Source organism: Oppia nitens, unplaced genomic scaffold (assembly GCF_028296485.1).
Source record: "Oppia nitens isolate AA-2021 unplaced genomic scaffold, nextdenovo-longstitch-racon4-pilon3 scaffold3_pilon_pilon_pilon, whole genome shotgun sequence".
In the NCBI taxonomy this organism is placed as follows: Eukaryota; Metazoa; Arthropoda; class Arachnida; order Sarcoptiformes; family Oppiidae; genus Oppia; species Oppia nitens.
The window spans coordinates 9,571,369-9,587,507 of NW_026533221.1; the positions used below are offsets into that span (position 1 = coordinate 9,571,369).

Consider the following 16,139-nt stretch of genomic DNA (forward strand, 5'->3'; position numbering starts at 1 on the left):
TTGTTAGTCTACTACTTACTGTATGGAACAGTCTTTGTCCTTACCGTCCCTTTTTCTTCGATCCCGTTCTTGTTGTCGACGATCTTCCCGTTCCCTTTCTTCGTCTGTTTCTGGGAGTTGAGCTCTGGGTATTGGCTTTAAGTATATATTTTTTTGCCTAACACTGGGATCTGGACTGGGATCCCGTGGGTATTGCGGTCCACGCAATTGTTGTCTCCAATTTGCTTCTCTTTGCAACCGTTGTTCAGATTGTGCTAACTGTTTGCCGACGGGTGCGCTTTCATCTTCAGGTAGTTCGCCGATTGTCTTCAACGGGAGTTCCGAAAGTCGATGGTATTGTTGGAAATGTCTTTTTCTGAACTGTCGTCCACTACCTAAATGTGGCGGTATTTTGTCGATGGCTTGAATTGTTCTTTGTTGATCTTCGATCTGATTGATTCTCTTGCGGTCGGCTCGCGATAACCCGAATTGCGATCCCATTGGATGCATGCGCTCTCTGACAAATGAAGGACTCTGTGATGGATCCACTAAATTCCGGTTTTTAGAATAATTGCTCAAATCTTCGTCTGGCAGTGCTTTCAAACGCATTGCAAACGCCTGTTCCCGAGGAGTGTATGACGCAATGTCTTCGTGTTGTAGTCCGGGAAAACTCAAATCATCGACACTGTATGAGTGTCGGCGTCGGGGATCCCATCGCATACCGTATCCCATACGACCCGTAGGCATCATCTGAGACTGTGGTCTACTACCCATATGTTTGATTGGTCGACTCACTTCATCCGTAGTGAACATATTGGGTGTACTTTGGCTTCGTATCAATTGGTTTCGTTGTGTTTGAGCTCCTTCTTCAGGCACAAGAGATGCCATTTTATGAAATCTGTCTGATCCTGATTTTCTATCTTTGATTTTAATAAATCCCTTGTCTTCGAACATTTTGTTGCTACGATCGAGTTGACCACTTAGTGATGTCTTGACATCGCGAACTCCTTTTTTGTGTCTTAGAGCCAATATATCTGAACGGCTCATATCGGGCGACTCGCGAAAAGCACCCAACGATTCTTCCAGTTGTATGTCTTCTCTCATTTTGTAAAAATTTGGTTCTGACCCGATTTGTTGGCCAACATTTACTGGCATTTGATATCTCCTAACAATAGCCGGTGCTTCAGATGGTTGAGTGCGACCATATGGTTGACCCGTTTCTATAATGTTTTGCATCACTTGCCGATTATGAAATCCAGTGGATTCTTGTAGTTCTCTTCTACTCTGCAACCTTTGTTTCTCTTGTTCTTCTTTCATTTGTTCCTCATCCTCTTGAGCATCTTCGTTAAATGATCTTTGTATAGCTTTGCGATCTTCTTCTGAGATATAATCTGGGATATGCTGTTCATACTGATTCGGTGTATGCTTTTTGTTTACGCCCCGACGCTCATCCATCTGCCAAATTCGGTTTGCAGTATCAAATGATCCATACATTTCAATCATTGCCTCTGTCGGTCCGGTCACACCTGGTATTGGTACTGGTGCTGGTGCTGGTGCTGGTGCTGGTGCTGGTGCTGGTGCTGGTGCTGGTATAGGAGGCTGTGGAGCACGTCTTTTAGTTCTTCGTTTTGCCGGTAAATCTGATTGTCCAGAAGTTGCATCATGTAATTCTTGAGATATCAAAGCTTCTTCTGCTTCTTCACGGCTCATCCCGATATCTAAATACTTCTTCAGAGGGTCAGAGCTTCCTCCGGAGTAATTTTGATCGATTTGTTTTTGCATTCGATAATCTTCTAATGCCTGTTCATAACCGACTAAATCTATATACCATTGTTCTGGTCCTCCTTCTTCTTCTTCTTCATAGTTTCTGACCATAATTGTCTGTAATTTGATTCACTTGATTTGGATGGAAGTTCTTAACTTATCTTTTTCTTTCGATGATATCGTTTTGATTTTTTTATTTGATTTTTAAATGAAAACTTTAAATTAATTGTTTTATATGTTTTTTTTTAAAAAAAATATATTATTTTAAATAATTTTAATTAATTAATTGACTAATATTTTCTAGTAAGTAAATAATTATTAAATTTTAACTATAATTTCAAGTACAAAATCATTAACAATAACAACAACAAAAATAAATGAATTGAATCTAAGATAGTTTGACCACTCCATCAAACAATCATTAAATTAGTGTCAATTTATTCATTACTTTTAAAAAAAATCAATTTATGACATAAACCATTATTATTTACTTTAATAGTTGGATGCCTACACCATCATTAAGCAGTTAATAAATAATCAGTGGATTTAGTAAAAAAAAATTTACTGTACATAATGATAGAAATATACAGTAAATAAAATTAATATTTTTGTTTTTACATAACAAGTATTATCATTATATCTTATTTATCTCATGTACGTGAAACAGCAACAATAGATTTATATAACATTATGTTTAACCATTCAAACATTGTTTTCAAAAAAAAGTAAATTGAATTTTAAAATCATTTACTCTAATAATAACTGTTATAAGATTGTCTCAAATATTGAAAAATTATTTATTATCAACTGATGTCTAATTTGACGACATTGTATGTGCCGTATGTCATAATCGGTATAATATGGCTGGCAATGGCTTTACTATCGATTTTGTTATACTATTTGTTTTTACCGGAAAACTGGGAACGTATGTATCAACAGTGTACGGCCGCGACATACAACTACTTGTATGTCATTCGCTTTATATTCGGTAGCCATAAACGCGGGTTTATTATGTCAACGACAACCATCACTATTGATATATTAGACAGTAATCAGTCGATATGTGTCATAGAGTTACCATCGAAGAAGTTGGAACAGAACATACGTCATAACGAGACATCAAAGCTTAATGTCTTTCATATACTGCTATACCGAAAGTGTCCGCTGAAGAACATTAAGAACGTAGTGGTCAACCATAACGGCGAGTCAACTATTAATGTCAATATTATTGAAATTCAAGACATCAATAGCCCGGAAGCCAACATTGCATATGTGGGTCAAGCCATCAAACAGGTCAAGAAAGAGTCGGCATTGTATACTCAGATATTTCCAGCGGCCACTCGTGAACAACGAAAACTTGAGCCCGAACTCAGTTCTGTGACATTGTCAAGACTGGACTTTATGGTACTGTTTTTCGTAGCCATCAATCAAATATTATTGCAGACAATATTTGTAATCCCCTGTTCCGATGGTCTGTGTCATGACTTTGCTTATGGACTATTGCCTTCATTATATGCGGCACTGGTGGCCACTGCCAGTTCGGCATTTATTTTTGCATGTCTTTGTTTAATCTATAGATTTATTATAATACAATTATCAATTATTCATTGGATCTCATGTTGGCTTCAATACATGTTCATTGCACTGTTAGTGTGCAATGGTGTTGCAATGGGAGCCACCGCTGCCTACTTATCATCAGATGAAAACAAGTTCGTTGACCACAATAATCAAAAGTATGTCCATCAGGTCTACTGGTTGTTGAGTGTGGCGATGGCAATGGCAATGTTATTCTTTATATGTATACCAGTGCTGTCAGTAATCGGACAGCTAATCGGGTTCTTCACTGAGTCGTTACCATTGAGATTCAATAAAGACAATGACAAGAGCGATGAAATTGATTATAAAACACAAATGTACAGAAACAACATCCGATTTAACTCAATATCTGAATATCTATCATCACCGTCGTCATCATCGTCTTCATCACCATCAGCTTCAACAGTGTTAGTGCCGCCACCATTGGCACAGAAACCATCGATCAATAGTCAAAAACAATCTCTAGTAAAGAGTGATAATAAAAAATCAGATACATTATCGACATCAATGTCAACTCCATCGCCGCAATCAAAAGCCGATCCAAATGACGAAGACATTGGCGAAGACTATTATAAAGAACTGATGACTAATTCAATCCGCGTAAAGTCTGTCTCGCAATACACGGGCATAAGTAAGACATAGTATGGGCTCAAAAAGGTATATACTGTACAGTATATGAAGTTATACTATATAAAGGGTTTTTAATATTAAATTTATCAAAAATATCAATACATTTTTTAAAAATAACTATTTGTATGTTATTTACTTAAATATATTATATATGAATCAAAAAGAAAATTTTGTTTTATTTAATTAAATTTTGTATTAACTATGATTTGTATAATAAATATTATATAATACTATTTTTTGCATTATTATTAAATAATTTAAATGATAATCTTTATGCAAATTGATGTTTTTAACAAATAAAATCTTTTTTAGTTTAAAATTCTAATGTTTTTTTTTTAAATACTAAATACGATTTTTTAGTTTAAGAAAATCAAGTTTTATTTAATAATTTTTAAGAAACAGTTTATGAAATTATTAATTAGACATTTTATTATATTTAAAAATAAATTGTTTGTAATATTTATTTTTAATTTGTAAATTTGATATACTGTAGAAAAAATAGGAACTGTACAAACAAACAATTTATGATATACTGGTAGTCAAATATATGATTATAAAAATTATAATCATAAAAATGGACAGTTAGTTCAAATTAATGTATATAAGTGCCAATTTCGTAGACCTTACGATCGCGTATTATAATTCTGGGCCTCTTTTCGCGATAGGAAACTGCGGCCACAATAGCCGCTCCCCGACCGCTACCATCTTCGGAGAGCATCATTTCAAACCGTTTCTTTTTGTCAATCAACTTACAGATCCCGTCGCTTACCCATTGATGAAAGTGCGGATGAAGTTTGATGACTGACCCGTCGTAGGCTATGGTGTTTGACTGGTTGGCCATATGCTCGATCAGTGTAGAGCATCCAACGGCCACCAAATCTGCTGCACGTTTAGATACCCTATTGTTGGCCATATGTATGATTCGCAAATCGGTTTCTGTATATGTTTTGGTAAAGTCTCTGTCAAACAATCGACGGGTGGCCTGAAATTTGTTGGATTCCGAGTCTGAATCAATTTTTGATACACTTTTTGTCGGAAAACTACCCTTTTTGAGTAGATTTTCGGGGGTCTGTCCGTTGAACAATAGTTTCTGTTCGCATAGTGTAATCAGTAGTCGACGTACCAGTTCACCCAAATACATGCCGGATACCATTTTTTCATACAATTGTCGGCCTGGATTTACCGTATCCGCGTCCACTAGTTTATCCCATTTAGTCATCACACCTAACTTGTCGACAACACCGTTATCACCAAACGCTCCCCATTCGGTATTAATAACTACTGTCTTAGGATCGCTATAATTGGACGGCCATTTGTCAATGCGGTCTAATTGTTCAATATAGCAAGCATTGGTACCGGTGCCCACTATCAGACCAATATTACAATTTGGATTTTTGTGGGCGCATGACATCAATGTACCGGTGGTGTCGTTGATTAGCGCAACTATATCGACAAAAGCATTGTTAAACTGAGTTTTCTTTTTTAGTGAGTTCTTCAACAATTTCACGACATCTTTACCGACAACACCGGAACAGTTGAACCCTTTGGTCCACCGGACAAGTTTGGACTGACATAAGCCGTATTGTACACACGGAAAGCTGAATGTGAATCCCAGTGCAATGCGTATGGTCTCTAACTTATGATTGTTAGTAAACTCTATAATACAATCGGCAATGAAGTCAAACAGTCGTTCCCCGTCGACTGCCATTAACTCATCTGGTATTACAAATTTTTGGCTAACCATAGGTGCGTTTGCAATGTTTAAGTTAATGAGTATTACCCGAAAGTTAGTGCCACCCAAATCCAGCGCTAAATACTGACCTCTTTCTTTACCATTAGGCAGATGTCGGACATATGTGATCAACATCTTCAATGTGGCCGACTCTTCATTACAAAGACCCAATTGGAACTCCTGTTCTAACTTTTCCATCAATTGTCTCAATTTGTCGTCACTTAATACAAAGCATTTGGTCAGTTCATTGGCCGCTGCTATTAGTTTGTCATCGATTTGTGGCTTATCTTTCATTGTCTTATTATATATCAATTAATCATAACATTTATACAAAAAGTCAGTTAAATTTATTTAACTAAATACTAATTATCTATTTATTTAAATATTTAAGTGCATGATATAACTCATACTCATAATAAATAAATAAAATTTGTTATAAATTATTTTATACTGAAAAGTACTGTAAAGTACAGAAAATATTCACAAAAAAAGCAAAAAAAAACAATTTATTTCATTATGTAATAAATGTAATTAAATCATATTAAAGTATAATAAAACAGTGTATTAATTTATATTGAATTTAATTAATAAATATTTTAATAAAAAAAATAATTATGAAAATTAATTGTAAATCTTTCGGTGAACACTAATTGAACTCATACTTCGCATATCTTTCTCTTTGACTTTGACTGCAATTTAAAATTATTTTTAAAAATATAGAAATGAATTAATTAGACGTTTATTATAAAAGTAATAATAATAATGAAAACGCTTACAGATATAGTAATAATAGGAAATCAGAAATATTAGAGAAATCAAATAAACGATTGAAAATATCAAATAAATTATTTTACTAATAGAGCCGTCGTTTTGTGATAATATTTCAGTCATTTCTCTATATTTTAAAACAACACTAATTTTAGAAAATTATTTTTGAATTATTAATATAATTATCATTTAATCAAATATAAAATCATAATCAAAATTATATTAAATGAAAATATAATAATTTGATTATTAAAATTTTAAAAATTATTATTCACGAGATAAGCTTATAAACTATACAGTAGTTAAAACTTATAATTAGTTAATAACTAAAAAAGTTAATACTTTCTAATAAAAACTACAATAATTGCTTTATCATTATTTTTCATCTAGCAATAAAAGCAAATTTTACTTAAATAAGCATATTCATTTATAAATTAAAATCTAAATTATAAAGTATATCAAGAAATGAATTAATTAGTATTAAAATATAGCAAAAATTTGTTTTCAAGTATTTACTACATTAGTTTTACTCATAAAATAAATAAATAAATAGAAAGAGATAGAGAGAAATATAAATTAATTAAAATAGTGTCATTTAGTTTGCTGTTAAAATTATAATTGTATTTATGTTACCGGTAATGTAAAAATTTTTTATGTACGATATATTACCGGTAATACTAAATATTATACATCAAATTATATTAAAACTAATTATTAATATAGATAAACATAAAATTAATTATTAGTTAGTTTTAAAATAAAACAAAATATAACTACCGGTAAATTATTTTTGTATACAATAAATTGTTAAATTACTGTATATACAGTTAAACAATAGAAAAATACCATGGTAGATTAATTCTCGTTGGAATAAAGAGTTATTAATGTATTTTTGTTAAAATAACTGTTAAATATAAAAAATTATTATAGAATTTTATTATCTATATTATCTAGATAAATTAAATATTTACTAAATTATTAATTATTATTATTAACGTATAGTTAAACACTATGGTATATAGGTAATTTGCGCTAAAAAATAAAATTAAAAAATAATAAGTCAATGTTTATGATAAATTTATATTGCATTAATTGTGAATTTTATCATATAATTCCGATTTATTTTTTAGTAATATTAATAATATTTGATAAAACAAAACAACAATTTTTAATAAACAAAATAATAATTTTTGGAATAATTGATAGAATCACCGGAAAAATTATTTAAAGAAATGATTTGATTAGTAATAATCACATAAATATATATCAATATAATAAACATTTAATATAATAATTTAACAAAGAATCCATTTGTATCACAATTTAAGATATATTTAACTATTTTTTATCTAAACTAATAGCTTTCAATGCACTCTTAGAGGCAGCAATTTTGGCCAATTTAGAGTTCTTCCCGATTCCCGAATATTGATGGCCATTAGCAGACAACACAACACGTATTTTACCGTCACTTAATTGCTCGCCTTTACTAATATAAATAAACAAAAATATTTTAAACTTAATTATTAAAATATAGTTTTTAGAAAAATATAAAATACCTGAACTCTACACTTTCACACTTCTCTCTTAGTTCCCTAACCGGCATAATGGGAATATTATCACTAAAATAGTCTAAATATAAATAATATAATTAATAAAAACTTTTAAAAACAAATATTTATATAAAAACACCTATTTCTGGTTTAAGCAGTTTATAAAACACTTTCCAAACCGCATCCAATGACAGTCCACTATCCAAATATATGGCACCGGCTATTGACTCAAATATATCTCCCAAAGCTTTGGGAATCTCTACTTCTTCCAAATCGGTCACCTCTTCATCTGTCAAAGCTTTGAAACAATGATAAATAGAGTCTTGTTTTTCGGTTTCAAACTTTTTGACAAAAACATCGATAGAATGGTAGAGTTCAAGTGAAAATGCCTTAAGATATTTGTGGAAATTAAATTTAACGGCAATGTTAGCAAAAAATGTATTGTTAACCAATGCTGATCTCAGATCGGTTAGCTCTCCCGGACTAAACTTTTTATCGGCAATATTATAAATATGATAAGTTATTAGATAGTCTAATACGGAATCGCCTAAAAATTCAAGTCGTTGGTAGCAATCAGTAAACTGATTTCTAATGTTTGATGAATGTGTAAACGCTTGTATAATAAATGCCTTATTATTGAACGTATAATCAATGATTTTCTCGAAATTATTTAAATAACAATCAGTGTACTCATTCATTATGAATTTGTTTATATCATATTCAGTGGCACTAGTATTCCAAATAGGATTCTTGGGCTCCGGTAGCCACTGGAACTGTTTCGAGTCATCCAATTTTCTAATGTTTAAATAATCGATATCTTTTTTAGTGGATATTTTAAGACCCAACCATTCCATAAAAATTAGCGCACATTTAGTTCCGCCGACCAATAAGTGAGCGCCAATAAGTGCTTCCACAGAATCGGCAATACTTTTATCGTTAACCAATTGATATCTATAGCCATCATTGGTTTTTGTTAACAATTGCAAATCACACTCATCATCGATATGATAGGATGGTGGCAACCAATTAATTTTTGGGTACCATTTATGAGCCACTAATAAGTTTGCAATACCTTTGCGATTACCCAAATAATACAGATTACAGTTACAGATCTGGATCTGTCTCAAGTAAGACAACCGTCCCTCGTCTAGTTCGGGACAGGCATAGTATAGAAAAGCAGTTGTGGCAAACTTGAGAAAAGAGTCGCCCATTGTCTCCAAACGCTCCAAATTAAAAGCGTCGTTTGCGTTCAATAATGTCAGAGCTTTAAGCAAAACATCAGCTGAGGGACCAATGATGGGTTCACCCACTCGACAATCATATGAGCGTTCAATGTATGGCATAATATTACCGGTAAATATAAAAGGATATGTTTCACCATATTTAAGCTCACTATCCTTTTGTGATTCACTTTTTGCCGAAAGAATCTCTAATTCATATTTGTCTGAATCAGATTCAATATTTGATTCTCTGATGTTATTAAAAATATCATTAAATTTTTTGATGACAGCTTCGGTAAAATCCAATAATCTATTAATGCAATTGTTGTTATTGTTGTTAACTGGAGACAGATTTGTGATAATACTGTTTGATCCAAGTTTTGTAACGTTTGATGTCACAGAAATAGCGTAATCGGTTCGTTGTTTCTTCATTTTTGGCATTACAAACGTCTTAATTTCATTCATATCCATTGTGGAGTCTAATGGATGTCCTTCGCAATTGATCCTTATGTCATCGATAAGAAGACGTTTTATTCCAATTAAAGGAAATTCAATGATATCTGAAGACAAAGTTAATGATAACTCATTAATTGGTGAATTCAAGCAACCGATGTGTGGCTTTGTCTCTAAATGAATCTTTTGTCGCAATTCTTCGGTTAAAAATATGTGATTCAACCGATAAAGTACGGCCGGTAAGCATAAAGCCTGTCGCCATAGAGAGCTTGGAAAGGGATGAATGTATACCAATTCTGGTACAAAATATTGTGGTATACGGTTTGGATCTGACTTTTCTAAAGTAAATGACTTGATCTGTGATAACTTCTTAACCATTTTTCCCTCAAGTAATTGTTGACTTTTATTGTTTATTTCCAAATTATGTTTCTTGAGATAGTAGTGTTCAAACGTTTTGTATTGTTCATCCTTTCCTTTCCACGGAGACATTGGTGTTAAATTGGTTACACTTAGAGAGTCATATAATGTCGGTCTTTCAGGTCGAGGATTGTCTGGTTGCCAATACCACGGATAGAACACACAATCTTTATATAATTGTGCGTCAAATTTAAAGTCTGACCGTTCAGTAGTGGACAAAGTCTTTAGTTGTATTGGTTCACAATTATTGACTTTATCCATAAATTTCCAATCAATTTGCTTGTTTGTCATCAACGGAACGACCAGTAAGTTAAACTGAGATTCGCCAGTATTAAAGACTAACTGTCCATTTGGGTCAATACCGATGACCTCTTCAAATGTGAATAAATGAAATTTTCTAATCACCTCTAACTGGCTTTCATTAAACGATAGCTTAGTCAGTGGCATGAAGTCAACATTGATGGCAAAATTATTCTCCATTGTTTGATACTCTCTGATGGGAGCAAACACTGAGAATGAGCATCGGTTTACTATTTGATCACCAGTTATAAGACCAAACTCCATGTATTGGCCATTAAAACAATCCAAAGAAGGGAACTTCATAGAGATTCTGTGCAAATAATAAAAGTTTGAAGAAACCTGTGATGTGAACACTTGTGCCAATCGTTTTTCATAGATTTGATTTCGAGCTCGAGTACCAACTTTTGCAACATCACTGTCCTCTTTATCGATATCTCTTATACTGAGACCTAATTTTTCGACATATTTGTTAATTAATTGTTCTCTACTGATTGGCAAAAATCTTTCATTTAGTTCACCCAATAGATGCAATTGTTTGCATACTTCAAAAGCGATACTCTTTTTGGCACCTTTTTTAGATTTACACCACTGTCCATAGATTGTCTCTTTTAGTGGACTATTAACCGGCAATTTTAGAGAATATCTGAATGGCTTATCAATGCCTTCAATATTGAAAACAGGCATTAACTTAGTAAACGAATCACTCGTCAACAGAGCACAGTATCGGTAAATCAATGATATGGATGTCCGCGATGTTACGCGAGCACCGGTTCTATCATCGATGTACTGTTCATTATCATCTTCGTCCTCTTCATCATCAAACGGTGACAATATAGCGCCGTTAACTTTGGAAATATTGTTCAGATTTTCAATATGTTTCTCAATATCCGCGAAATCTTTTAATTGGTTTTCAAGTTTGTCTCTGTCTTCTTCAGATGTCATCATATAATAGCTGGCATTCTTAGCTCTTGCACGACCTTTGGACTGTAGATACTCTCTAAATGTATTTAAACGATCGTATCTGATGACAACATTGCACTTTGGAATGTCAAGTCCTTCTTCGAGTACTGAAGTGGCGATAATTAGATTTAGTGACCCATTTCTGAAGCGATTGATTACACCTTCTTGTTGTTTATCGATATACGATGTGACCGACGATTCAAATCCAGGTCTGTAGGAGTTTCCGACTACCGAATCGACGTTAAGAAAACCAAACTCAGTTGGTTTTAGTTCTTTAATTTTATTGAGCCATTCAGCCAATACTTTGGCTACTGATCGCTGGGCGACAAATACAATACCAGAGAATTGACTCTTTTCATTATCTATGGGACGGTATGTTTCAAGAATTTTTAACAATTGGTACATTTTAGGTGATGCCGTGTCATATGCTGCCATCGGATATTGAATGGGATTCAGTTCATTATTAAACTGACTCTTAATCAAACCTAAATATCGTATTACGTGATCAAATAGTGCAGAATGAGGGGGATATCGTTGATAGAGTTCCCTGTATTGTGATAACTTAGATATATATTTATCGATGGCCAACGCTGTACACCAAACACCCATCCATGTCATAGTAATAATGTACTCCTGTTTGGTTTCGGGATTTGTAATCAGTTTGTTAACCGGATCGGCCAACATATTACGTACATTTGTCAAACATTTTTTAATACTTGTGGTGTGAGTTATCATTGAATTTCCATCGATTTTCTTCAATTTCTTTAATTTATTCAAATTATCAATAAATAAGTCCAAAGACTGTACTACACTCCGTGCAGTTGGACTGGGAGAGGCCGGTGTGCTAACAAAATTGCAAATATGTTCTTCAGGATTAGTACCACAATCTTTGGCAACTTCTGATGTATTACATTCAGCACAATATGTCTCTTCCAGATCTTTGACGACCGCATCAAACAGATGCGATGGCATAGAACTGTTAATAAGACTGGCCGACAATCCAAGTACTCGTGGTCGGCGATCCACTGGACATTCGTTATACAATTTCATTATCTGTTTGTACGGATGGCCCGACTCTTTTTTGCCTTTTTTCTTTGCTGCCCAATGAATCTCATCCATAATCATGAGATTTATATTATCAAAAGTAATGAATTGATGGTTCAACATATTCAATAATATCTGTGCAGTCATAACAATAACGTCCTGATTAGTTAACTCAGTTGTCCATCGATGGACATCATATGAGTCGACATCCATATCACCTGACAATAATAATAATTGTCATTACAATCACGATCTGTTTCTGACCTAACATTTACCGGTATATCCTTTTACGCGTGCTTTAAAATGTCGCTTAACTTCAGCCGCCTGTTGAGTGACCAAAGTTCGTGTCGGTACTATAAAAACGGTACGTTTAGCCTCTTGAGGGTATTGTCCGCGTAGGGCAGCGGCAAACTTTGGGTCGCGCATCAACATTATTGCTATAAACGTCTTTCCCGTACCGGTTCCCAGACATGCTATAATATTACGGTCTTTGGCTGCCATATAAAGTTGTTCCTATCAGACCAGTGTTAGTATTAATAATATATAACAATCTATCTATCTATCTATCTATCTATCTATCTATCTATCTATCTATCTATCTATCTATCTATCTCTCTCTCTCTAATAAATATAACATTATTAATATTTAATACCTGATAGGAATGGGGTTTGTACTTTACACTCTTTTCATTACCAGTGCTGGCCATTTTTTCTCTCTCTCTATCTCTCTCTCTCTCTATCTCTCTATCTATCTATCTATCTATCTATCTATCTATCTATCTATCTATCTATCTATCTATCTCTCTCTCTCTCTCTCTCTCTCTATCTCTCTATCTATCTATCTATCTATCTATCTATCTATCTATCTATCTATCTATCTATCTATCTATCTATCTCTTATAAACCACAGTTTTAGAAACTATAAAATAAAAATGTTTTATTAAAAAAATAGTTAATAAACAACAATAATCTAATAAAACTAATATCATATTAATGATGAGTAACTGTTGTCTTAAATAACATTACATTTATTGTTACCTTATCAGTCAATTATGATATATGTTTATATATTAAATATTAGACAATAGTTATATACCTGTATAACTTAATCAAATATGTTTGTTGCCTAACATGACTCATACTTATACAACAGTTTCAATGTACGGGTGCTCTCAAGGGAATGGTATGGTTAGGCCTATATATCATATACAACACCAACCAATACTCCTAACATTTCGCACATAAACATTGCTATATGCCGGGTAAGTGACCAAACTAATCGGTAAATATGATAGGTATACTAACTACTGATATCCCTGAGCCACCCGTGACAGTAGGTATGGGCGACTACAAGGGTTTTTAGACACAGTTACATATAAATAAAATTGACAACTAATACAAAGATTTTTTTTTTAAAAAATAATATGAAATTACTTACAAATTATTAGTTTGTTTTTGTGATCTCAATTGACAAACATTTGATGTCAACTAAATATTATTAAAACAAATAAATCAATTAAATAAACAAAACATTAACTAATTATTTAATAAATTAATTTATTTTTAAAGTTATACTCTTTTTTTGAGATACTGTAATATCGTTTGATAAACGTTTGTATTAATCAATATAAACAACAAATACTTTAATGTAATAATAAAACACTATTTGATTGCATTAGGCATTACATCATTGCATTAAATTTAATACAATATTGTTTAATACATTTACTAATAGTATAGTCAATGACGTTAACTAAACTGAAGTGTTATTACATAACTTTCAACACTAAATATAGTGAAACAAAAATTTTGAAAACAAAATTTGAGAACAGAATTATTATTAATACTTAAAATTAAAGTTTTATATTGAAATGAAAATATAATAAAACTATTTTCACTAATTTTAGTGATGTTTGTGACTATTTTTGTTAGGTTTGATTGACTACTGTTGTCAATGGTTTAGGAACTTCTAGTTATGTTTGCAATGAAACTATTGAGAGTTTTTTTTAAAGACTTTTGTGTCCATTCCTCGACATATCAATTGGATATTACATACTATTAAAAACAATAGTTAACTTAATGAATGTCAATGTTTTAAAAATTAAATAAATCAGTAAAATAAATAAACTATATTATGTATAGTAAAGTTAAATTATTTTTTAAATAAATATTTCATCCAAAATCTTTATTTAGATAATTAGAAATATTTATTTATTAATAAAATATCATTTATAAAATTTAATAAATAAGCAAAAAGATATAGTATTTTAGTCTTATAGGTTTGATTGGGAAAAAGTTAATTAAATTTTTATTTCTTTACAGTTTTCATTTTGTAAATAACTACAAGTTATCTATGATTTTGAACCGATCGGTAAAACAATATATAAGCATCTGATGAGACAGTGTTGAAGTCCATGGTTTGAATACTATGTACCACTTCGTCATCAAACAGATACCAGATGTGATTGTGCAGACAATAGCTGGTATAGTGACCTCTGGAACAAGTGGTCCCGTTATGACATATTATGGCAAACAGATAATAGTTGTGGCTTTTGATTACAAGTTGACTGTTAATTGTAACGGCTTTTGATATTTTGTTGCCGTCATTGACAAACTTCTTGAGTTGAATGATAAGAATTGGAGGGATTCGGGAAAATGATAATGACTTGAATGACTTCCTCTTTGACTGACACGTCTCACAAGTGGGCATCGAGTCGTTGTCGAGTACCTCGACATCCGTATACTCTTTAAGACATGTATTAATGTCAATGTCATCATTGGTTTCAGGTATAGACAGTGAAAGATCCCAATAAATATCCCAATTATATCTTTCAGACTCACAATGACTGCATTTAATGGTAGACTTGAGTTGTCCGACAAACATCATTACAAGATAGGAATTGTCCACAAACTTCAAGTATCTGTTCCAGACTTTGTCTCTTTTAGGCCGACGCTGTCTTTTATCTGTCAATTGTTGGCCATTGTTTGTCTTTGTCTGTTGTTTTGCAACGTTTACCTCTTCGTGTAAACCATTAATCAAATACCGGAGAAACTCTTGCGAGTCGTGCTGTTGTTGTCTGTCTTTGAACTGATTTCTGTAATTAGTAAAAATATCCCAGAATTCACATGGATTTACATTTGTTTGATCCGATTTGGCGGCCATTGAATCAAAAAGGTTTTTAAGCGCCAAATGAAGAGGTTTAGTGCCATTGATATTGAGATTGTATCGAAAGTCCGGTATTGAATACAAGGCCTGAATTACACAATTCATATAACAAGTATTTCCTAAATTGTCTAAACCTTTAAATTCTGGCTTTTTCTTTGTCTCATCACTGGTATCGGTGTCATTGGTATCGGCCTTTGTCTCAATACTATCATTCAATTGACTCATATCTTTGAATTGTTAACTGATTTGCCACTAAAATATTCTGTATATTTCTGGCAATAATGACAACAATTTTAAATTTTCATAGAAATTAAAATTTTTATTTTATTATTGTAGCGATAAATATATTAAAAGTATACAGTATTTTAAAAATTAATTCTTGATAATTACAAAAAGGATTTATAAATTAATTAAATAATAAACTTTTTTATTTAACTTATTGTTTTCTGAATTGAATTTAACTTAATATTAATTTTATAGTTTCACTTGAGTTTTATTTGTTTTAAAAAGGGAGAGAGAAAAAATATTAATTATTATAATAGTTATCGAGTTTGCTATTA

At 32.1% G+C, this 16,139-nt stretch overlaps 3 protein-coding genes across 3 annotated transcripts; all 3 read right to left on the minus strand.

The window, feature by feature from the left end:
- Positions 1–4,561: 4,561 nt before the first annotated feature.
- LOC128958228 (hexokinase type 2-like) lies at positions 4,562–6,026 on the minus strand. The gene has a single exon (XM_054304043.1). It carries the CDS (start codon positions 5,993–5,995, stop codon positions 4,562–4,564), a length of 1,434 nt encoding a protein of 477 aa, XP_054160018.1. The 5' UTR covers positions 5,996–6,026.
- Positions 6,027–7,735: 1,709 nt separating this feature from the next.
- Positions 7,736–13,193, minus strand: LOC128957474 (endoribonuclease Dicer-like). Its single transcript, XM_054303239.1, has 5 exons — positions 13,067–13,193; positions 12,689–12,926; positions 8,159–12,631; positions 8,026–8,098; positions 7,736–7,955 (listed from the first exon to the last, which is right to left on the minus strand). Exons 1-5 carry the CDS (start codon positions 13,118–13,120, stop codon positions 7,808–7,810), a joined length of 4,986 nt encoding a protein of 1,661 aa, XP_054159214.1. The 5' UTR covers positions 13,121–13,193; the 3' UTR covers positions 7,736–7,807.
- Positions 13,194–14,760: 1,567 nt separating this feature from the next.
- On the minus strand, positions 14,761–15,868 carry LOC128958229 (ubiquitin carboxyl-terminal hydrolase 2-like). Its single transcript, XM_054304045.1, has one exon. It carries the CDS (start codon positions 15,802–15,804, stop codon positions 14,761–14,763), a length of 1,044 nt encoding a protein of 347 aa, XP_054160020.1. The 5' UTR covers positions 15,805–15,868.
- Between the last annotated feature and the right edge of the window lie 271 nt (positions 15,869–16,139).

Excerpts from the sequence above, each read along its gene's own strand:
- LOC128957474 (XM_054303239.1), bottom strand. The coding sequence starts at position 13,120 with ATGGCCAGCACTGGTAATGAAAAGAGTGTAAAGTACAAACCCCATTCC. Across the intron at positions 12,927-13,066 it reads ACAAACCCCATTCCTATCAG|GAACAACTTTATATGGCAGC; the intron begins GTATTAAATATT and ends CTGGTCTGATAG. Across the intron at positions 8,099-8,158 it reads ACTGCTTAAACCAGAAATAG|ACTATTTTAGTGATAATATT; the intron begins GTGTTTTTATAT and ends ATTTATATTTAG.
- LOC128958229 (XM_054304045.1), bottom strand. The coding sequence starts at position 15,804 with ATGAGTCAATTGAATGATAGTATTGAGACAAAGGCCGATACCAATGAC.
- LOC128958228 (XM_054304043.1), bottom strand. The coding sequence starts at position 5,995 with ATGAAAGATAAGCCACAAATCGATGACAAACTAATAGCAGCGGCCAAT.